This window comes from Microtus oregoni, unplaced genomic scaffold (genome assembly GCF_018167655.1).
Source record: "Microtus oregoni isolate MIOR12 unplaced genomic scaffold, Mior012 000098F_ref0000018, whole genome shotgun sequence".
Lineage (NCBI taxonomy): Eukaryota > Metazoa > Chordata > Mammalia > Rodentia > Cricetidae > Microtus > Microtus oregoni.
In genome coordinates, this window is record NW_024544711.1 from 205,803 (window position 1) to 230,847 (window position 25,045).

A 25,045-nucleotide genomic window follows, 5' to 3' on the forward strand; every position below is an offset into this window, starting at 1 on the left:
GCCATGAAAAACCAAAAAGAGACCCTGTCTCAAACAAGATAGAAAGTGACACCCAACACCCAAGGTTAACCCAACCTCCATGTGTGAAGCGGCCTGTGTGCAAGCATGTTCACATACACAAATGTTAGCATGTACACACATGTTCACATACACAGATGTTAGCATGTACACACACATGTTCACACACACAAATGTTAGCATGCACACACATGTTCACATACACAGATGTTAGCATGTACAGACACATGTTCACATATACAAATGTTAGCATGTACACACTTATTCACATACACAGATGTTAGCATGTACACACTTATTCACATACACAGATGTTAGCATGTACACAGATGTTAGCATGTACACATACATCTTCACATACACAGATGTTAGCATGTACACACACATGTTCACATACACAGATGTTAGCATGTACACATACATCTTCACATACACAGATGTTAGCATGTACACACGCGTTCACATACACAGATGTTAGTATGTACACACACGTTCACATACACAGATGTTAGCATGTACACACACATGTTCACATACACAGATGTTAGCATGTACACACACATGTTCACATACACAGATGTTAGCATGTATACACATGTTCACATACACAAATGTTAGCATGTACACACATGTTCACACACAAATGTTAGCATGTACACACATTCACATACACAGATGTTAGCATGTACACACATGTTCACATACACAAATGTTAGCGTGTACACACACATGTTCACATACACAAATATTAGCATATACACACATGTTTACATACACAGATGTTAGCATGTACACACATGTTTACATACACAGATGTTAGCATGTACACACATGTTCACATACACAGATGTTAGCATATACACACACATGTTCACTTGCACATCATGCACTCAAGATAAAATAAAAAGTTTACATTACTGTAGTCACCACCTCGCATGTCTTATACACCAGCCTAAAAGAAACTGCTAGATCATTTGAACGCACTGGGGTTGACTACTTACCAGCTGGCTGTGTTTGCGCTACCCTCTTGGGGTAAGTCTTACTTCGACTTCTCGCCACAGTCTGATTGGGCCGGGGAAGTTGGATAGAAAGATCTCGGCTCATTTGCAGAGCTGTCCTGCCACTGGAAAACGTGACACTTGGATTAGCAGGAGTAAAACCATATGGCCAGAGTTAAATGACAATCCGATCAGAGTACCTTGCAAACAAGACAGGGAAGAAAAGCACAGACACAGTGGAACATAGGTGTGCAGAGGTTCTTAACTGATGCCCGTGATCCTACTGACCAAGAAAGGAGCATTAACCTCAGGGAGGGACTTATGTCAGATAAAAAGAAGAGCTTGCTGAGGGACCAGCAGGAAGGGAAGATTTATCAAAGGTTAGGTTTATGTTCAAGGCAGGACAGGCTAGAAATCAAGGTTGCTGATGGCCTTGAGGCCCACGGCTAAACACTGGAAAAGTCATGGTGGGTTAGCTATGCGACGGTAGTAATTCTGCTAGCCTGTCCCGGGCTGTGCTCACTCAGCAAGCCGTAAGGCACCCCTGCAACAGAGCAGTGTGATTTTGTTTCTGAGCCCTGGCACAATCAGTCATTTATTATATCCCCTCACTTAACAAACCATGTGTCTGGAAAGAGAGAAAACAGACCTAGAAGCCTACACACGGGGCTTCATTCCCTAGAGATCATGGGAGGAGGATGTGGAGTCTCCCTAGGCTGGCATACTGGTTTAAATCTCCCTCCCTCCCTGCCTCCCTCTCTCTCTCTCTCTCTCTCTCTCTCTCTCTCTCTCTCTCTCTCTCTCACACACACACACACACACACACACACACTTTATATATTGAAGGTTTGGCTCCTGTCAGTAGCCAAAATGAGAGGTGACTAGGTTGTGAAGTTAATAATTTCAGCAATGGGTTAATCAATTGGTCAGTTTATAGCCCAATAGACTGCTAGAAGGCGGGGCCTATTTGGAGGAAGTAGGTCATTGAGGTGTGCCTTCCAAGTGAATATGTACAACATATGTGGACTGAGACCTGTCTGTCTCCTCTCTCCCTTCTTCCTGACCCTCACCCTCTTTAGCAAGCATGAGATCATCAGTCTCTCCTACCACACACTCCCACTGCCATGAGGTTCTGCCTCACCAGGGACCCAATACAATGGACAAAGCTAACCTTCAGCTGAAGTCTCTGAAACTGTAAACCAAAATACACCTGTCCTCTAGCTTAGAGGCCTCTATGAGCAGAGGCTCTTTTTCTGAAAAGCTTCAAAAAATCCCATGGACAGACAAGATTCCATTATTATATATGGTTCAGAGCATGAAGATCAGGTCTACCTTCTCCAGACTTTCTCCAACATCAAAAAGGCTTGGATAGTGTGTACCTCACTTCACAGAGGATGAAACATTCGTCATAAAAACATAACTAAATGTGCAGACCCCTGGGACATTTTATAATGAAATTTTACTTTATTATTCAATTTTTCTTCATGATTCCTCTCTCAGGAACAAAGTAATAAGAAAATAATTTTGCAAGATTAATAAGACTAAGGTCTAGAAATATCAACTAATCTACTACAGGCTACACAAGATCCAGGCCTAGAACGGTTCAGACTCTCCACCTGGTCAGTACAGAGCAGACTGTAGACAAGCAGGAACATAACACTTCACTGTTTAATTTGAAATTCCAAGCCTTGAGGAAAACTCAGATCTGCCTTTTCCTAGCCATGTGGTCTCTGAGGCTTTTTTGTTTGTTTCTTTTTAGAGATCTCTGCAGCCCCCATTCATCCTTGCTATTACAGTGCACCCCTTCTTACAATATGCTTTTTCTCTCTGGTGTCAAATAATGGGCATTAAGTACAAGAGTCCCCACTTCCATGCCCGTTCACACCCTGGCACGAGCAGCGTCTCTACTCTGGTTGGCAAAGCCACCGTACTTGAGCATCACAGTGAAGGAGAGGGAAATAACAGGGAAAGTTGCTTGGCTTCAGTTAGAAGATTTGCTGCTTACGGGTCCTTAGCTTAATGACTTCCCCAGGGGAGGGCTCCGGTTTCTCTCCTATAATTGAGGACATGATACCTCTTTGGTGGGCCGCTGTGCAGATCAAATCAGCAGTGCTTGGGAAAGCACCTGACACCAAGGAGGAGACCCTGAGAACTGGGTCTCCTCCATGCTTCATGAAATTCGAGCGCTCCTATGGTTCAATCCTACAGAGAGGATGCCTGTGTCTCAGTACTCCTACAAAGTTCGAGCAACTCATTCTTTCAAGGAGCTTAACAACAGTTAAGAGGGAAGGCTAATTTTCAAGAGACTCTAATAAGGAAATATCAATATGTAACAAAATACTTAATCAAAGATTTAATCAGTCTCCATTTCAGATCTCGGGTCTCTCAAAATAAAAACAAGAGAATCAAAACTTCAGACTTCAGTTCAGCCTTCTTCCCTATTTAATTTTGAAATATGATTATCACACATCATTTAAAATCTTTGATTTTTCTCCCCTTCTTAAACCATAAGTAGTTTCCCTAAAAGATGCAAGAATCACCCTGGCATTCTGCGAGCCTTAAGACAGAAAAGAGAAAGACTAGAAAGCTGTATTCCTCTCCTTACACACACAGCACAAGAGTCCCTGCAAACCACACACACCCATGCACGCACTCATGCATGCATGCACACATATACATGCATAAACACACAATCACACAATGCACAAATACACAATTGTGTACACATGCACACACGCGTGCGCACACACACACAAGCACACACACTCATATATACATACACACATAAACACACAATCATACATGTACAAATACACAATCGTGCATGTGCGTGCGCGCCCACACATACACATGCACACATACATGCACACACACACATACACATGCACACGCACACACACACATATCCACATCCACACACTGCAGCCTGGGACACAGCTCCTTTGCCGCCTTATCTCACATCCTGCAGGAGGTGATGATTACTGTGCGCCAGAACTATTTCATTTTGGGGTATCTCTAGATTACTTTAACAAAGAGACAAGCATGTGATCCTGGTTAAAAGAATGTTAGCTTACCAACTCTTATCACCAAACAGTCTACATTAGTGACCATGCAGCAATCAGAGACCTGTCCTGCCTGACCTCTGACCAGACAGATGAAATACCTCTCTCCCACTAGTGGCATGAAGTTAGTGCTCCTTACACACAAACAGAAATAGATTTGTGTTTCATTAAGATTTGCCAGGCAGTTAACATTAGTCATGAAATCAGGGCAGATTTAGCAGAACGTCCAATTCTGCAAAGGTTACCTTTAATTGCTTTCTTGGAAAAAAAAGTATTTAATATGCAAAATCCAGTAAGAATAATTTCTAATAATAATTCCCAGTAGCCACAGTATTTGCATTTCAATAAACTTGAGAAATCAGGTATGGTTATATTTGCAGAAGCCAACTAATTCCAGCATATGTTAAACAGCATGATTATAATTTTAATCATCTAAACACTAAGAAAACAGATGTCTTCCCATTAGCTGCAGACCGTTGACAAGGAGACAGATTCAAGCATTTTCTCTCTAGCCTTGGCAATGCCATGATTAGGAAAACAGCACAAACACTGGTGCTGCCTGTTCTTCTCAGTGTAAAAGTTATACTATCTTCTTAAATATTTCATAATTCTATTCTCGTCTAAGGGAGAACTCTGAAAACCTGAAGGCTAAATATTTACACACTGAAAGAAAACCTTCATACAAAATCAAAAGCACCTAGAATAAATAACACTTTTCTTCTTGTCATCAAATGAGCAAACGCTCTGCTAGATACCTATTCACTGGAAACACTGGGTATCTGCTGTTGGTCACCCTTAATGATTGTCTCTTGTCTTAGGTTTAAGACTTCCAAGTGGGTCACTAAAAGAGAGAAATTAAAACCTGGCTGCAGGCATGACTTTTTCAATCTCTTATGCAAGCGCTTCATCCAGTGATGTCCCTAGTCAGCTGACGGAGTAGTCTCCCATCTCCTCGGCAGCATTTCTGCACCCTGCTTGGCTTCACTAAGCCTGGAAACCTGCTTCTCTGCCTAAGAAATACTGCATCTCTTGGACAGCAGAGTGGTTTGGGCTGAGTCTGTACATCTGTGGCCCTAACAGCATTCCTGAAACATCACAGCTCTCCACTGAACAGAAGGAACTGAAACAAGACAAATGTTTCTTCAGAATGCAGCGCTCACTCCCACTTTTAAGGCAAGTGTTAAAGAAAGAGTTAGGCACCTGGCTGCACGACTGTCAAGTTTTCTCTCCACAGGCTGAGTCTGTCTCATAGTCAAGAGCACAGGCCATGGAGTCATGGGTCCCACGGCACTGCTTCCTAGCTAGGCTATGTGCAAAGTCCCTTGGCATCCCTAAGCCTCAGTTTCTTCAACGTCGATAACATACAGACGACTGTGGTGGTTAACTGAAGTAATAGAGAGATGGCTCAGAGGTTAAGAGCACTGACTGTTCTTCCAGAGGTCCTGAGTTCAATTCCAAGCAACCACATGGTGACTCACAACCATCTATAATAAAATCTGGTACCCCTTCATTTGTAATAAAATCTGGTACCCTCTTCTGGTGTACCAGCAGAACACTGTATACATAGTAAATAAATAAATCTTAATAAAAAAGAAAGTATTAAAACAATAAAGACCAAATGCTCAACAAAGTTGATACAGAGTAAGCATTACTATAAGCAGGTTTATGCATATGTAAATTATATATGTAGAAGCATGTTTGATGTAGAATATTAATTGTTCAATATGGGATCAACTGAATATTCTAACATCACAACCAGTCAGTTATATTCCAGAATATCTGCTTTGTTCCATAATCACAGAACATAATTGGAAATAACTGATAATTACAGCAAAATGAAATCCTGAATATAACAAATTCTACTGTGCTCTAAAAGCCCGTAACTTTACATAGCTAATGGAGAGGCTAGATGCATTTAAAACTGGAAAGCCATTTCTGTCAAAAAAGATTTATTTACAGTACACTGGCATGGCTGGCAGTGGCGGGTGGGGGGACCCACATATGTGTAGGTAACTGAATTAATACCTTATCAACACGCTCAAGTCCCAAGATGTGGGGGAGGGGAGACGCCACTTACCTGGGCCGATGCTTAGAACTTAGGGACCCAAATTTGCTGAGTTTTCTTGACAGTGAATTCGACTCTGTTTCTGGCATTCTAGTTAATTTTCAAAAGAAAACCAAAGACTTTTAAATACAAATATTTATATAACATTTGAGCACAGAGCTATACAAAAAACTATTTAGTAGAGATAGCTAAAATATTTTACTTATTCTACATACTAGGAGGAAATAACAGTCAGCTATTATTTTAAAGATGTATTTTTACACACACACACTCTGTGTGTGTGTGCCCACGTGAGTGCAGTTGCTCATGGAGGCCAGAAGAGGGTGTCACATACCCTGGATATGGAGTTAAAGATGGTTGTGAGCTGCCTGACATGAGTTCTGGGAACTGAACTTGGGCTCTCTGCTAGGACAGCAGACTCACTGAACAACTGAACCATCTGTCCAGCCCAATCACCATACCCAGTTACTTTAAGCTAAGCCTGAACTCCGACTTCCTCATATTTCTGAAGTTCTCTAGGAAACGGTAATGGTAGCTCACGTATTCATCCTTATGTCATCCTGGGAATTTGTCACCGTTCTGATTTATTCGTGTGAAGGTTGAATGGCAGCCAATCACATCACACGTAGTGCTGGTTCACTCTTTATATACAATATGTTCCAGCATTTCCCATTTCAGGGTACTTCCAACAGACAACACCATGAAGAGATCATGGGCCCAGTGTCACTGGCTGTGGGGAAAGTCTTGGCCGTCTGGGTCACCTCTTTCCCCTAATAGACCAGCAAAAACTGTACTAAGGGTTCTTTTCTTTTGAGACTAGGCTTCACTATGTAGCCCTGGCTGGCCTGGAACTTGCTACATAGATCAGATTGGCCTGGAACTCATGGAGATCTGCTTGCCTCTGCCTCCCATTCTGGGATTAAAGGCAGCGTGTACCTGACAGGATTAACAGTCATTTTGTAATACCCAATATAAACAGTATGGGAATAAAGGGAAGAATTCAATCTCAAGTCAATAAACAATGTATTAAGAGCCGAAGTCAGTTTTGTTGTTTTGTTTTGATCTTTACAACAAAAAGACATGAAACAATAAAGTGTACCTACAGAGCTGAGTGCAATAGCACATGCCTGTCCCAGCACATGGGAGGCGGAGGCAGGAGGATTACTCAGCTCCACTGAGGTACCTTACAGGCACTTTAACTGCTGTTATGTTCACAGAGAAACACCAAATTTCCACCCCATCACATAGCTGCTAGGTAATTCTGAGCTTTTTCCACAAAGCTTTTAACAGTTATCCCTGAATTGTTCTTACAGCGTGAGCAAAGAATATCAGTCTGAATGTAAGTACATATGTAGATCACCACACATGTGTGTATATATATGTGTGCATATCAATCTGAACATAAGTACATAAGTAGATGTACCACACATGTATGTATATATGTGCATATCAATCTGAACATAAGTACATATGTAGATATACCACACATATGTGTATATATGTGCATATCAATCTGAACATAAGTACATATGTAGATGTACCACACATGTGTATATATGTGCATATCAATCTGAACATAAGTACATATGTAGATATACCACACATATGTGTATATATGTGCATACCAATCTGAACATAATAAGTACATATGTAGATGTACCACACATGTGTATATATGTGCATATCAATCTGAACATAAGTACATATGTAGATATACCACACATATGTGTATATATGTGCATACCAATACTTGTCATGAACATGGAAGGGCACCTTCATTTACTGTACCGGGGACAAAGTACTCACTCTACTGACATACCTAAAAAATGTATGATGCTCCACACTGCACTTCCAGAGGTGTTTGCAGGCAGTTTTGCTTCGAGCTTCGAAGAAGAACGAGGTTTCGTTACACTGCGAGAGACGGGGAGAGAACACCGGTTACTGGCTGTGACGTTCTCCAGAGGGCAGCCCTCCTCAAGGGAGCAGAAATCCGGAAGAGCAGAGGCTAACACCGAAAGAAAAGCTATTTTTGGAAGGTTGCATTAAAAATTACTTTCCACTGTCTACAATTATGAAACATAACTTCCATTTAAATCTCAGTGCAGTCACCTTTATTAACTCCTTCTATGCCGTCTCATGACTATGGATCATCCAGGCAATGGAACAGGAATCCTGCAAGTCTGTTCATTGTAAGTGAACACTGTATACAGAAAACACTGATTGCGGAATTCACTCCTAACAAAGACAGGGATGCCCATACGTACAGTCCTTAACCCTACTGCTTTCAGAGACGGAGAAATCATACTTAGATCCTGTCTGGAGCATCTCAGGAGAAGCAGTGAGGGGGATGCCTCCACTACACTGAACTATTAGGTGCATAAAATTAAGTTCTATGGTAGATGCAGTATGCATGCAACAGGCAAACGAAAATTTGATGGCCATTTTAACCTAGTGGTTATCTGATATATAAGAAACTAAGAACCCATTAAGGTAACTCTGTTGTATGTGTGTGAAATATTATTTTCAATGACCAAATAGAAAACAAAGCAAAACAGAATAAGCATGAGAAGCTCTATGAAGTTATACATTGATAATTTAGCTTCAAATTTCAAAATCAAATACTAGCCTTAAACGCAGCAATTATTGTGGAATGAGTTTCCTGTGAACTCATAAACACAATGTTGGCAGTGCGCAGGAGTAACTGGGATATCTGTCCACCATTTAACACGAACACATGAAGTTCCTCCCAAGCCCAACCAGAATAACACTGCCTAACTTAGGAATGTATTTGTAAAATGTGGGATAGAGCAGAAGAATGGCCACACGTTCACGCTGCAGCAAAACCAGCCCACTACCAAGATCTTACAAGGTAAAGGAGGAAACGTAGGGAGATTCTCAGGGATTCAGTCTAGGTGTTACTGTGAGTAGACAGCAAGCGGGAAGAACTGGAGATAATGACAGTAAGGCCCGGTCAACTTATTAAAATGAAACGTCCACAGAATGCCAAACGGGCCAGTAAGCACAGAGGAGCCCCAAGCGAAAGAGAGGGCACATCTCCTGGAGCAGTACTGTCTCCTGAGAATGCCTAACATGGTCAGAAGAGAGGGCAGGGGTTAAAGGGGAATCACAGGACAACGCTCGCTCGTGAGGTGGGTCAAAGTGAGCAGGAGACAAGGGTGTCAGCCAGGCTGGGGAGAGAGAGCACATGTCTCAAAGGCCACAGAAAGGCCAGGGGGCTCCAAAGGCAGTTTCTGCTTTCTGTAGTGAGACTATCTGGGGACCTTTGTGTGAGACGTAGGACTCTAACAAGAGACGAGGGAGAAGCTCAGTGACTTCAGAACCCCATTTTCCTGATAGCGAAAGAAACTGAGGCTGGAGAGGAGCGGAGACGGGCAGGGTAAGAAAACTCAGGCTCCCGCGAGGAGACAGGAGTGCCAAGAGGGCAAGCTCTCTCCTTCCAGGTTTCTTCTCAAAAGCACAGGCACCCAAGATGGATTCACAGTAACAATTCGATCCTCCCTCACTACCATTGTCCTGACTTCCCCTCTCCAGACCTGGCCACCATTGGATTATCCTCACTACAATGCCCAGGTCACATTTCAAAGTTTGCCTGTGAGTGTGTCCTGCAGGGGTAAGTCACTAAGGAAACGCGAATGCCGGGGCAGGCGGCCTCAACCTACGCCACACGGGGACAAGGCCATCTCCTGTGCTTCTCAACAAGGGGAGCCCAGATGTGACAATGCGCACTGGGCCTCGTCATGGATGCCAAACAGGAGCTGAAGCCGGTCTCTAGCACACTCACATCTTAGCAGAAACATCCGTCAAGAAGATATATAAGTACCTGAGTCAAATTCTCAAAAATGTTGATTACATAGAACCTGTATTTCCATAAGCACAGAGGAAATTTAAAATTATCCAGTCTTTAAACTCCATTTCCTCCTCATTTCAAAATTTCCTCAGATTGTTTTCCACTTCATCCTCCACATGTCTGTATTATTTTGCTTTTCTTATTGAAAGCCAGTTAAGAAGTATCTAATTTTTTTTCCCAGTTCTCACTCCCTCCCCTCCTCCCACTCCCCCCAACTACCCCAGGGTATCTAGTTCTTAATATGTATTTTAATCTATCATCACTTAATGAAAGATAAAAGTTACTTCAAATCCAACTGGAACTTGGGTTTTCTCGAGTTTTCTTGGGCACAGACAGAGGGGCAGGGGAGTCTCCCACAGGCCTCCTAATTACCCCTGCCATGAACGAACGCAAGTATGAACTCATTCCCCGTGTGCAGAAGGCTTCAGAGAAGCTGCCTGTTTTCTGTGGCGTTACTGACAGCGTGAGTCAAATAGCAAAGGAAGATTAATGCTAAGCCGGGAGCCAGGTACTCTTGAGGAAACTCTGTGGACTTCTGTCACGTGCTGCTGGCACCAAGGAGCTGACAGAGCACTTGGGGACCATTTGGAAACAGACGTGGCCACGCACACATTTCCATTCAGCCCACGGGGCAGCTTATCTGAAGACTGAGAGCTATCCTGACTAAGAGCTAAAATCCCCTGCCCAGCATCCAAAGTGTGCTGCGTTACTCAGACACCTTCAGAGCTTCGGTCATTCACGTGGCAAGCCATGCTACTGTCTGGATCCGTCCTTTTTGGCTGATGAGTTAACTAAGCTTATGTCGTTTGTATCTAAGACAGAATGTGGACAACACTGTCCCTTGGGTCTCTAAGGAGACTCAATGGAGCAAACCCTTGATTGCATTATTGGAACCCAGAAGCTGTATTATTATCCGCAAATGCCCAGCTGGGCACCTTTCCTCTTCTTGGTCTCTCTGCTCATCTTTGCTGCTGTCTCTCTTTGAGAGCCTAAAGTGGGGGAGGGAGGGGAATATTTGCTTCTGTTCCTTGCTGTCACTCTTGACTGGATCATGGCCGTGGTTTACAATGCCAAGGCACGGCTGGGCTGCTTAAGGCATCTTGGGCCACTCCATTTCCCGGGTCTCTCAAGTCTGTGCTCTTGACACAAGAGCCTGTGTTACATACAGAGTCCTGTGTTCAACCAGCTTCTCCTTGTTTCTATGGAGACAGTCACAGGTGGGGATCCCGCCTTTCCTCAGTCCCCTGGAATTATAGGAATGAGCACATTCACAATTCTACAAAGACTTCCAACATCCAAGGTCACCAGATGTAACTCAAGATGTATGGGGGAGGGGGGACAATGAGATCGTGGGGAAAGGCAGAGGACCTGACATCAATCCCTGGGACCCACATGATGGAAGGAGAGAACAGACCCCCACAAGCTGTCCTCTGACCTCCACATATGTCCCCCTAGTACATACACAAACACTCACAGATAGATACACTGCACGGGCCACTGGCAAGCAAAAGAGATTCTAAAGATGGTAAGATAAAGCCATTCTGCAAATACGGAGGCCTGTGGCAGAGGCACTTCCTACCCAGGCCTCGCTGGAGAACCAGGAGAGGCTCGAGAGAAATGTAACATTTGAAATCTATAGGTATTTTTGCATTCAATCTAAACAGGAGTTTGCACTCTTAAACTTACTTTAGCATGAAGAGAGAAACGAAAAGAAGAAGAACCATGACAACAATCTACTGAAATAACTTCCTTCTCAGCTGCTCAGAAAGCAAAGGCAAGCAGTGAAATTAGAAAACAGACCTGCTCTTCAGACGGAAACTCACACTAGAGACACAGAATGTTAAGTAGATGCGGGAATTCATCTTTCCAATGGCGAGACTGGCTGGGTGCTGTTTGAAGCGCTGAATTATGCTGGCGTACCCGAGACGCTGGGTTTCTCTCAACGGCTTTATCATCTTTCATTACTCTTTCCTCAAGTTCAAACCTGATTTTTTAAAATGCCGCTTTTGTTATTACTTGAAAAGGGGAGTTGGAAAGAAATGTTAAAACCCTGAGTAGACCTCAGCTTGTTCTCCCAAGATAAGCTTCCATAACAACCCCCCTAAAAGGGCAATTCTCACAATGCTAGTGCCTTAAGGTATTTACATACAGAAGTCTATGGGATGCCAAGTAAGTGTGGGGCATGCTGGGTAATCACACAGTTTAATGTGGTTATGTGCACTGTCAATGTCCACTAGGCAAGGTACTGGGGTGTTTACCTAGTTAATTTAGACAAAGAACTGTCTGTGTCTTAAGAAAATATATTTTACGTACCCCAGTATCAAAAAATACAAATACAAATGCTCCTCTATACACATGCAGCATGTATCGTATGCGCGTAAGCTCACGTCAGCTCAAACACTTTTGAGATGTACAGCATAGCTTTGTTTGGTTTGGGTGTTTGTTGTTATTTGGTTTTTGGACTCACTATGTCACCCTGGTTGACATTTCTGCACAAAGAACTAAACCAAGGGCTGGGGAGGCAGCTGGGTGGGCAACATGCTTGCCACACAGGACGAGGGCCTGGGAACTGTTACTAGGAAACAGCTTAACAGCACGGCTGTGTTGTTGGCATGAAGGTACAGGAATCTGGGAAAATGTTCTGAGCTTCTAAAGGATCAATTCCTTTATTACATTTAATGGTAATTGACAGTCTTCACTCTAAAATTTTCAACCCTTTTGAAAAAAATGGCTTAATCTATTTTAATCATGAAGAACGTTGGTAAACGAATTAAAAGATGAGGCAGAGGCAGAACCGTTGTCTTACAGATGTAGCCTTCCCTGCAGCCTGGCCCAGGCTACCCAAAGGCAAGAGTGGCTGGTACAAGGTGATCTCATAGGGGTTACAGCAGGGGCCCAATTGAGAAGCACAGACCGGGTGCTCATCTGCGAGCAATGGGCTAGGCACTTTCAGTCTCCCAAGGCTTCTACAGGTAGATATTCTCTATCCCCCTCCCATCTGTCCCCACCTCCATTCCCCGCTGGTGAGGAACACAAGTGAGACAATAACAGCGAACTCTGCAAAGTTAGCTGTGCGTGGGAGCCTTGAGCTCACATGTTACCCAGCAGTTCATTCTGAGGTCAGAAAACTCAAAACAAAAACGCTACATGGCATCAGGGTCCAAATATTACTGAGGGCCACACTTCATAATCTATATTTCAGGTACTTTCATACCGTGGATAGAAATGCAGAATTGTCTACCTCTCAGCTGGGGGGAACATACGGAAATGTCAAACAAAAACCCACATACGCGCTTACCCTTCGGCTGAGCAAGCCTACTCCAAAGAACAGATGACACACATCCAAACCCCAAACACACAGATGGACAGTTACGGAGGGAAGGAACACAGAGTATTTCAAAGCTACCTAAACATTGGGCACAAACAGTGGGCTGTACACACTGTGGGACTCGCACCCACCGGAGTCTGTAAGAATGAGGGGAAAAGTGAAGCTCAGTACAGGAGAGCCCATGAAGCACACACAAGGCCCTGGACTCCACCCCAGCACCACAAAAGAAAAACAAAAGAAAAGAACTAGAAAGTTCCTGATGAACTGATACAGAGTTATTCCTGGATGAAAAATAAGGAGAAACATACAAATACTTTTGTACCATGCTACCTTCTAGTTAAGAAAGAATAATCCAAGGGCATCTGTGCACACACTCTATCACACACATGCTTTTCTTTAAACAAACAAACAAACCAACCATGGGAAAAAGGACCTAGAAAGCAGTGAAATTCAATAGCTTCAAGGAAGGTAAGAAACAACTTAAAAGAGTTCGGGAATTTGTGATGTGCCTCCGTGGGTATCTTTCTGTAGTTTCAACCTTTAGAAGAATGTTAGTTTTCTGCATATTTAAAACATAGACTTAAACAAGCAGGAATGTAAGGCAGAGGGAACCATAACTGGAAATAAATAAACCTAATTAGATTTTGAGGGTATATACAACCACAGCAGTGAAGAAGGAAGAAAGGAATGAAGGGGGAGGGGAGGAGCCAAGTAAACTGTGAACAGAAGACAGTATAGGTCCTTGGTCCACACTTGTGGGTAAAGAACTGTAACTTCAGTGTTTTGAACAAAGCAACTCTGAAACTATTTGATATGTACTTTAGGATTAAGCAAATGACTAAATGTGTAGCTACTGGAAACAAAGGTTCTCGTGGCCAAAGAAAGGACATAAAACATGGAAAGAGAAAGGCAAGAGAGAGAGGCCTGGATGAAGCAAACTCATAATTTCTACACTATATATGAACGTGCACACACTTAAATGCACGTGTACAATTGTACCTTTGCACTTCATATAGGTGTGTTTTGGGCAGTGTTTGTGTATCTACATGCAAAGATTCTCTACTTCTGTCCACTGAAAGGCTTGGAAAAGTCACTGAGGAGTAATAATCACCTTCTAGCCAAGAACTGGACCATCGCCCACTGCTAGGAACCAGCGACCTTTAGAGATGTGGCAGATACTGAGCTAGGGACAAAACAAACACAAGATGGATCTAAACATCAGAGTACACTAAAGGAAAACAGTACCACAATGACGATGGGACAAGGATGATGGAAACAGGTCCGAAAAGCACGGAGGTCAGGCTGGGGGACAAGGATGATAGGAACAGATCCGAGGAGCAGGGAAGTCGGGCTGGGGTACTTCTTCTATTCAGAGCTAGGAATTCTTAACCATCAAAATCTCTAGGTACTGGACTATATCAAAAATCATTGAGGGGGAAAAGGTTAATAAGTCTATGTAAAAAACAGATGAATAAATGAAAGGGAGAGAGGGCAGGGCTCCTGCCTACAGTGGAATACAGGGGTCTGAAGATAAATGTGAAGGGGAATGGGAGAACTAAAGAACCAACATTTCCCATTATCGTAAAAGCCTAGATTGGGTAAAAGTGCCGAGTGAATGCTACATACACAGGAAAATCCCGACAAGGAAAGAAGTGCTTGTGCTGGTTTACTGTGTCTACCTGTAGGCTACTTACTGTCTAGCTTGGGGGATGGGTACCCACAATAGGAATTAGACAATGAAGAAATTAGGAGATATCACAGCCAGCAGCTCAGACTTCAGAGACAAAGGTCACCATGTTCCTCCAGCGGTGACACCACGAGACAGACACCACCTCACCACTGTGACTACAGAGCCGGGAATGCATGATACACTCTAACCACAACCCACCAGAAAAGCATGAAAGGAAGACTCAACTACAGTAGGGTACGGTTGTGTTTTAAACATCCGGGTCATAAAAGACAAAGGAATGCTAGAAAAATACTCCAGACTGAAGGGCACTAGCTGCTTTGACTTGGCGGAGACATAGAGCATGGGGGATATTATCAGGTCATGCAACAAGATAAGAGGATTTACAGCAATTTGGCAGCAGTGATGTTTCATGTGCAAGGACCCCCATATTATGTAAACCAACCTGCTGGGTTGACCAACAGTGACCAACCACTCCTGGCCACCATCACTTCCTGTGGACACTCCCAAAGCTCTCCCAGGTTCTGCCAGTAGGTCTAATTATTCCCAGCTGCGTTGCCAGGAACCTTTCGGCCTCGCATCCTGTGACACTAAGCTTAGCTGAGTTTAGTATCATGATGCATCGTACACGCAAGTACTCCCGATATCGTTTACAAATATGCTTCCTACAGGCCAGGACCCAGGCTTGGTGTTGGGGCTTGCACCCTCCCACTGGGGAAAGCTAGAGATGGTTTAGCATTGCTTTGAGTTCAGCTCTCAGCGGCCATGTTGGACGGCTCACACCTTCTGTAAGTCCAGCTCCATGGAGATCCAGTGCCCTCTTCTGCATCTCACCAACAGCTGCACTCAAGTGTGCACATACACACATACAACCATACACAAACACAGGCATTCAAAATAAAACACACAGAAAGAAAGCATACCAGTGGGAGCTGGCACACTCCTTTAATCCCAGCACTCAGGAGGCAAATGCAGGTCAATCTCTGAGAGTTTGAGACCAGCTTGGCCTACAAAGTGAGTTCCAGGACAGGCTGGTACAAAGAGAAACCTTGCCTTGAAAAAGCGTACATTTGCAACGCAATAATAAGAAACAGTAAAACACATGAAAATAGAACTTACAAAACTCGAAGCAGGCACCTACATACAAATATAACAAGAAGGCAAATCTTCATGATATAATATTAAGTACAAAGGCACACACATGCTGAGCATGGTGTCTTGTCTGTCATTCCAGCACTTCAGAAGTAGAGGCAAGAAGACTCATGATCCCAAGACCAAATGGCCGACAGAGTAAGACTCTATCTCAAAATCAACTAAAAATAAAAAGATGTACACAACCTTACAGAGATAATATCTCTATCTATGCACATATAAACACATAATACATTTACACTAATGAGGCAAAAAAATCAATACGCAGTCATACCAAACTGTTAATAATAATTATCTCTAAACTCTAAGGTAATGGGAAATGCTGATTTTCTTCCTTGCATTCTACTTTCCATACCGTCTACCATTTGTTATGTGAAACCTTTATTCAGAGTTTATATTTCCTGTGAGGTGCAATTTAAGCCACAGTGCACTTTGAAGCGTACACCATGCATGAAAGTATCTCTGAACTTGGCCTCAAAGCACCCAGCACACACGCGGAGTTAAGTCTCTTTAACCAGACCAGTCGACCAGAAAATCAGCAGACTAAGCATTTCAGCCATTTCTCAAGCTGAATGAGATTACTGTTCCAGGTGATGGGTTTTAAGGGGCATTTTAATTCAATCTGTGATTACAGTTAGGCCTCTGTAATAATCAACTTAATTCTACCATTATGCAAATCACCGCTTCACAGAGAGGAACCCTGATGGAGAAAGGGGGGGGGGGGGGGCACCTGCAAGCAAGAACACTCAGGAAATAGAATGTTTTGGTTAAATTAATGTACCTATTTAATAACAAATTTAGGACGAGGCGTGGTGTTGAACACCTGAGATCCCATCAATTGGAAAGAAGAGGTGGACAATCAGGACTTCCAGGTTATAGCCAGCCTAGGCTATAAAAAGGAAAGGATCTGCAGTCACTGACCAGCTTCGGCACCTAATTTAAAGGTCACTTATAACTGCAGGCGGTCAGGACCCAGGACAGTGGGAATGGGACACTCAGGCTCCTCCCAACATCCACTCTATCTCAGAGCTGGGAAGAGTCCCGGGCTGAGCAGAATGCCTAGGAACCAGCTGCTATCTGGAGATGGTGCCACAGAGACTGCCACTGGGGAGTGATGCAATGTCGTCAACAGTGCTGCCCTTAGCTGAAAGTTCAGGGTACTGGCGACCTTGCCATTTCCTCTCCTGAGACAAGAGAAGAAACAGTAAAGCTCTGTGGTGATAACACAGGCAGAGCTGGAGAGAGAGAAGAAAGGGAACTCACAGAAGGAATCTAGGCCTAGGGGAAGGGTGTCCTAAACAACAGGGACACTTCCATGGGGTCCTAGCACCGTGCCAGCCCCCCTGCCAAGCGTCATTTTTAACGCATTTAGTAGATGGGATTCTTTGCATTAAATCACGTGAACCCCGTGGCAAGACAGGTAGAAAATTGCAAAATCTGACTAGCTAGCTTTTCTGCTTCTCAAATCTACTCATACCTTAGTGCATGTTTTAAGACTGACATATCTAATTAGGAATTAAAAAACAAAATTAATTTCCATCCCCCGCCAAAAAAAAATAACTATACAATTAAGAGCTTCCATGTGCTTTGGGAGCACCACTGTCTGAGAAGTTGAGACTCTCTCATTCTCACAAGTTCAAATTCACCTCGAAACCCGATTTCAATTTTATTAATAATAACAGCACTTTTTTTTTTCTTCCTAGAGGAAGAACAGACAGCATCAGAGTTTGTGTCTTTGAACATCTCAAAAATCAGTTCATTAGCCACTTCACAGATGTCACAGAGGACTCTCTAAACAGGAGACCCTCTGCTAAAAACCATGTTCCCAACCTGTGGGGATGCTACGCTGTGCCGACATCTCCTCAAGTGGCCACAGAAGCACTGGTTTGTACCTAAAATCTTTCTAGCACCAAAAGAAAAAAAAAATGGTCAACTCAAAACTTGCTGTGGTAGCACACTCCTGTAACCCCAGCACTTGGGAGGCTGAGGCAGGAGGACTGTGGTGAGTTCAAGTCTATGCTGGGCTACACAGCAAGTAAGAGGCCAAATAAGAAAACATACCAAGATCCTGTCTTAAAAAGACTTATGAAGAGTCAAAAAAGCCAGTTCACTTCCACACTGGGCTTCACTGTGTGTGAAGAGAACAGGAGACAGAGGAATGGGTTCCACCTATAGCTCTATCCTGCACGGGCTGCACTAGCAGCACAAAAGGCAGCCTAACCTTCACAGGCAGATCAAAAGGGATCCTTCTCACCCTTGCCATCTTTGACCAGCTTCTCAAAGCTGCCTGTGAAGGCATGAAAGCTCAGCCAGGCACAGACACACTGCCAGGATGCCTCGCCCTCGACTCCCCATCTCCCTTGAAAGCAGAATTCCCACACCCAGTTAGTGTGTCGTCCTCAGCAGGTTAAGAACAGATGTGTGGTACTCAGCGGGTTGTTTTGTTTACTCTGGAGCAAAACAAAGATGCACTTCTGCAGTTCCACACAGTCCACACCTCTGCGATTAAATGAGTCCCACCTTCGCAGGCAGGACGGAAACGACATTTTCCCCATCCCCATTTCCCTTTCTCGTCCGCGAGAAATTTGTGTGTGACATGGTTAGCCTGGTTCCACATGGCCGCAGCTAAGGAAAGGGTGGTAACTTCACGATGCCTTTTAAGTTACGAATGAGCAGGCGAGACCTGCTCTTCACAGGAGAGCCACGTGCCCACGAAAACTTACATCTTTCCCCAAGACTCTGAGTTCAAACTGGGTCTCCTTGAAGTGCACCTTTGTAATCCGGGGCCTGAAAAACAAAGCAGACAGCACTGGGGTTGTTGTTTTCAGAACTCTTTCAGAATTCAGAAGGGTATCCAGCAGGAAAAGATTGAGTAATGCAGGCTCTTTTATGTACTGTTGAGGACACTGCAGAACATCCCTGCATGTCCTCTGCTCTGGACATCATCCCTATGCTTCTCCACAAGTACACAACCAAGCTTGGAATCCCCATTCACTGAGGGTACCAGTTCCCCAATCCCTCCATTCCTTCCCCAGTTAGAGCTAAAACTCCAATAAGTTCTGGATCCATGGGCCACCAGCACACATGAGGATGGCTGGGAAATCCTACTATAGAGCTTCCATGGACAAGAGAGTCCAGAACAACCACAAATGAAACTACCTTGAAGATACATACATTCACAACCACTTCCATCCAGTTACCTGCTCACTACTGAGACCCATTGGCACACAAGTTCCCAAACCTGATGTATACAGTACACAACTTTAACTCACCCCCAAGCTATACTTACCAGAAATACTTCCCCACTTGCTTTTTATTCTTATAGACAACAACACCCACTGGAGTTAATCCTAAAAAATACTCAGACTTGTTTTCTCCCTGGGGGGGAAAAAAGAAGCAAACACATATATGCTGTGGGATAATGCTTTTGTACACTGTAAAGACCTGTCATTTGTAATCGATTAATAAAATGCTGACTGGTCAGTAGCCAGGCAGGAAGTACAGGCGGAGCAACCAGAGTAGGAGAATTCTGGGAAGAGGAAAGGCAGGGACGCAGTCACCAGCCAGATGCAGAGGAAGCAAGATGAGAATGCCTCACTGAGAAAAGGCACCAAGTCACGTGGCTAAACATAGACAAGAATTATGGGTTAATTTAAGTTGTAAGAGCTAGTTAATAATAAGCCTAAGCTAGGAGGCCAAAAAGTTTATAATTAACATAAGCCTCTGCGTGTTTCTTTGGGACTGAACAGATGCAGGACAGGGCAGGACAGAAACTTCCATCTACACATATATTCCCAGGACCATGACTTATTCATAAAGAAGATCCTAGTAAAACTATAATTGGCCATACAAACACATTTGTTATAATGGTTATATAATTATCAATTTATATAACTAAGATATAATTAAAATTGGATTCAAGTTTTGAAAGACATCAAGCAAAAAAACCTAGCTAAACTGTAATAGCAACTAATTTGATGCTCTGCCCCACCCCCAATCTTAGCATCAATCTATGCTTCTGACTTCAGTTCATCAAAGAAGCACAGAATGACAACCAGTTCAAGGCTGCATATGCAATGGTGCTTATGCCCAGGTGGAATCACCATGCAGCTTAAAATACTGATGAGGACAAGCCACCAAATCAGTTACTCCAGAATCTCCAGTGACGGAGGCCGAGTGTGAGAACACATGGGGTTTCGAATAATTCCATAGCCACAGCCTGAGACCCACTGACTTCTACTAGTGGTGCTTTCAAGTGACTTGTCTTGGTTTTTCTCTCTACTGTGGATAGAGCTGGGCCCAGTTTACCAGTACCAGTACCACGAGTCTCATGAGTAATTTTAGGCAGCTGCCTGCAGAGAGAGAGACTTCGATTTCCTGAGGTCTACCATGGTCCTTCCCACCTCCACTTGTAACTTTAAAAACTGAGAAGTGCAATCCCTTCTCATAAATCCTGGAGAACATTCACTTTCCAGGCTGTGACAAACCTCAAAAAACAGGGCCCTGTGACAGAGCCACAGGCCGGGTGGGTACCAGGAACATGCACAGAGCTGTCTGCTGAACGGCCTGCAAGCAGAAGACAACCAAGACAACGGCTCTGGAAAAACCCCGTCGTTGCCAACCTCCACCTTTAGAGGGATGGAGGACATACCAGATCTGGGCCATTACCCATAGATCCTTACCAGTACCTTCCAAAGCCAGAAGACCTGATTAGGAACTAAGATAGGCATTATAGAATCAAAGCATTTTGCAGAAGCCTCTATACATTTCCAAGGGGGCTGTATTTTTTAAACACCCCCAAACCTACCAAGAGGCCAACAGAGGAGAAGACAACGACTTCATGGAGTTTTAAAGATACCTTCCTTCCTTCTCTCCTTCCTTCTTTCATTTCTTACTACATGGTCCAGGCTGGTCTCAAGCGTGAGACTGTCTGGCCTCCACCTGAGATTACAGGACCGTGCTACCCAGATCTTAGAGGCAGCATTCCATCCTCTAACGAGACCAGCATCTATTATCAGGGAACTTTTAGATCCTCCGAGTCTGTAACTTCCATTATCACAATGAATGCGTACTCACGGGTGCTGCTCACTGTAAAAGTAATATGAACCAGGAACAATAAATAGCAGATGCACAGAATCCCAGCACTCCTCAGGTAAAGACAAGAAGAATTCAAACCAGTCTGGGCTACACAGCAAGACCCTGCCTGACTGAATGAATGAGTAAGAAGTTTGGTTTCTTGTCTCAGACAACACCAGTGAGCTAAAGACAGGCTACAAAATGAATGCAGGAGTGGAAATATGGAAGAGATAGTCAAAGGGAAAGGTCTGAGAGGGTGGGGCCTGGCTCTAGACCGCTCATGCAGATCTGATGCATGCTCGCTGACAACAGCTGGCAGTTTCCATAGCTACTGAAGGAAACTGGCAGACGTATCTATCCATGCAATACTCTCCTGTTGACAGGACACTGTCCACTTAGCCTGGATCCACCAGCCACTGCACCAGGACAGTTCCCCAACACCTACTTCACCTGGCAAAGAGCTTTATGTTTTTCTGCCACAAAAATCTATTTTTAGAAAATCCTCCCGTTTTCTGTCTTGCATCAATTATAGACCGATTTTAAACTGCTTTGGCATTTAGCTAAGCCCTTTGGAACTCTTATCCAGATTGTGTTTGCAAGCCCAGTTAATTGTTTTCTACACGTGGAAATACAATCACAGACTTTTATGCAAAACTCATTAGGGTTTAATCCAGGTAAGAGCGGCTTTGAGTTCTAGGACCACAGGAGGAAGTATCATCTACTTGCTAAACAAGAGGCCGGTGGCTTCCCTCAGGGAGTTCCTCTGACTTTTCAACAAAAATGTCATCAGCTTAAAATATTTTGTGTTAATTAAATGTTACTCACATAGACAGGATGGAGGTCAACGCCGTACATCTCCAGGGATTTGGCAGTCCTCAAGTAATTCAGCTCCGCTTCAGAAGGAGCCTGACCCCTGCACCCAGAATAAAACAAAGACATTTTAACTCATAGCTACCCCACTTAGAGAGAGAAGGACACTTCACTGTGCTTATTAGCAAAACAAGGAAGATTCTGCACTAATGCAAAAACTTTAAAAAGGCTTAAAAAGCTTTTAAGCTTTTAAGAAAGAATGAAGAAGAAGAGGAGGAGGAGAAGGAGGAGGAAGAGGAAGAAGAGGAAGGAAGGAAGGAAGGAAAGGAAGGAAGGAAGGAAGGAAGGAAGGAAGGAAGGAAACAAGCTAGGCTTTATCCTCAAAGAAGAACTTGGCCTTCTGGGTGACAAGAAGTTAATATTTATATTAAGTTAATTTCATTTACCAAACCGATTTCTGCTCATTATGGTCTATTCCCAAATTCTCACTATGTATTAAAAACCCTCAGTTTCAAAAGCTCCCAAGGAGATTATTGAGAATATAAGCATTCAAATTAAAAAGCAGCCACTTCCCGAGGAGCAAATTGTTGCCACGCACCAGCACCAGCAGCTGTGCGTCGGAAGCAACAGGAGCTGGCACCACACCAGGCAAGGAGCGGAAGGCCCCGCTAGCCAGCGGGGGTCGTGCCAACAGCTCCTGAGCACAGGTGTGGTGAGGAAGCACATTTGCAACACGCAGGAGCCCTGCAGTGCTTGTCATTTCATCACTGGGTGCAGAAATCTTCCTAAGGCCTTCAGTGGTGGCAGTATCCAGTGACCACCATTTGCTCTTAATGAGGGTGAGCATCTGCCAGAAATCTCCATGGATGAATGGGGGTGGGGTAGTGTGTGGGGGCTGATGGCTCACAAATGATAAAAGCTGCTAAGAATATCTAAAACTTGATATTCTCACGCTCTCCATCACTTCAGCCACCACACGCTCAGATGAAAGCCTGGATGAGTGTTCTTCATAAACTGGTCAGAAGAAAACTACCAAGTTTTGATCATGCTTTATTCCTAGAAAAAGATAACTGGCTGCACTATCACATAAAACATGAACGAGGGCCTTTATCCAAAGCCCTATCATTTCAAAATATAGCTGTTCTTTGAAACTCCTAATAGAATTAGCATTCGCAGACCGCACCAATCACGCCGCCCTTTATAATGTGTAACAAGCTCGCTCTTGTTAGCATCCACTTCAGCCAAGCCTTAAAACGAAGGATTCTATTTTCAGGCCACAGAGCATCCTGGGTGCATGCTAATCCAAGATGGAGAGCTGGCCCCCTCTGACTCCTGTTCAGCAATCGACTTCTGCCTCTACCCACTGAGGCAGAGCCATTCCGCGAACACTTTGGTTGAGCAAATTAATTCTATATTTTCTTTCTTAACTATAATAGATCTGAAACCAAGTATATTCAAAGGGGACTGTTATATAAGAAGCCAAAAAGGCAAAGTTAATCAGTATAGAGGATTTAACCAAAATAAGTATAATTAAATTATAACTTCAGTGCTCTGGGCTATTAACTACGAATCTTCCCAGAGCGCATGGGAACTCTCGGGGTGCATCATGGCTGGCACAATGACTGGGGAAGCTCCACGCCACTGTCCTCATGAGCATGGACTCGTTGCTATGGCCTAGACAGGATGTTTTTGCTTCTAATTCTAAAGATTTACCTACTTACCACGGGGCAAATCTCAAATGCACAAAGGGATGTTTAGCTATTTTCCTATAGTTAAAAGTAATATTTATACATTATAGGAATGCACATGATAGTAGGAATGGGGGAAAAAGTACCAAACCCAGCACTTATGAAATGACTCTGCTTATGTAAAACCACAATACAAAAATCTAAACAAAACCAATTTTCAGAGAGGAGAAGTCAGAGGTCATCAACCAAAACTGTGGTATCTTTAGGTACTGGTTTTACCGCCGCCTTTATACTATTTAGATAGAGGAATTTTCGACGAGCATTTATTGTTATAAAAGAAGCAATGGAAATGAGCATTGGGGCACAGGCGAACTTGTCACTGGAAGCACTTATGACTGTCCCAGCTGACTGATGCTGACGGTTGACAACATGAAGCATGATCCTACATTAGAGTCTTGTGAATCCGTTCGATGGCTTCTTCCAGCTCCTCCTTCTGGTCAGGAACAAAGCGGTACTCCGACACATACCCTGCAGTGTGCTTATAGGGGTCGTGGTCTCCAAGTTCAGCTGGAACACAAGTGGAATTTTATTCATATATAGTTTTTCTCCTAACTATCACAGGTAAGGGTATTTTAGGAAAATGCTTCTAAAAATAAAGGAATGGAATTTTCCTATCACACTCAAACATTTTTTTCATCAAATGCCTTATCAATTTATTGATGTAGCTAACTACTAAATAACTCTGCTAAAACATTACTAAAAAAAAACTTCATCAAAGACGTGTGTGTGGTACAAACAAATCAGGATTTAGAAAATAAAAGTCTACATTTTTTGCTTTCCCACAGAGCCTATCATCATTTTATTTCAATTATTTTTATCAGTACATATGAAATAGAATGAATATGCACATTTTGAATAACATAGCTACTAGAGATTAGGGCATGCATTCTAGGAACATTGGAGATGATCCCAATACATCCTCTCAGATGATAAACCAAGGGCAAGCATGACATTCCAAACAACCGTGCTGCAGGTGATGCTGGAGGAAACGCACTGGAGTACTGGGTCCATCCTTCACCATTGATGAAGGAAGTTCTGGTCAGCTTCTTCTTCCTGCAATAATCTCACTTCCCAGGCCAACCCAGTTCATCCAGCTGACATTCTGTCTGGGATATTTATTCTCTCTAATGTCTAGTCTACTAGTGTCTCAAGAACGAAGACCAGACTATCTCATTTCTCCCACACCAAATTTGAAATATGCCCAAATATCTTCTCCCCAAGCGTTTCGGAAGC

The 25,045-nt window shown here is 43.5% G+C and overlaps 1 protein-coding gene across 2 annotated transcripts in view; it reads right to left on the reverse strand.

The window, feature by feature from the left end:
- LOC121443022 (band 4.1-like protein 4A) overlaps nt 1–25,045 on the reverse strand; it is a 188,743-nt gene that overhangs the window by 54,393 nt on the left and 109,305 nt on the right. For both annotated transcript variants that reach the window (XM_041644706.1, XM_041644705.1), the window contains exons 7-13: nt 24,199–24,319; nt 22,080–22,167; nt 19,468–19,556; nt 18,902–18,965; nt 7,963–8,054; nt 6,156–6,233; nt 1,020–1,141 (exon numbers count right to left, since the gene is read on the reverse strand). In XM_041644706.1, the coding sequence (XP_041500640.1) occupies nt 1,020–1,141; nt 6,156–6,233; nt 7,963–8,054; nt 18,902–18,965; nt 19,468–19,556; nt 22,080–22,167; nt 24,199–24,319 (654 nt within the window). The remainder of the gene's footprint in view (nt 1–1,019; nt 1,142–6,155; nt 6,234–7,962; nt 8,055–18,901; nt 18,966–19,467; nt 19,557–22,079; nt 22,168–24,198; nt 24,320–25,045) is intronic.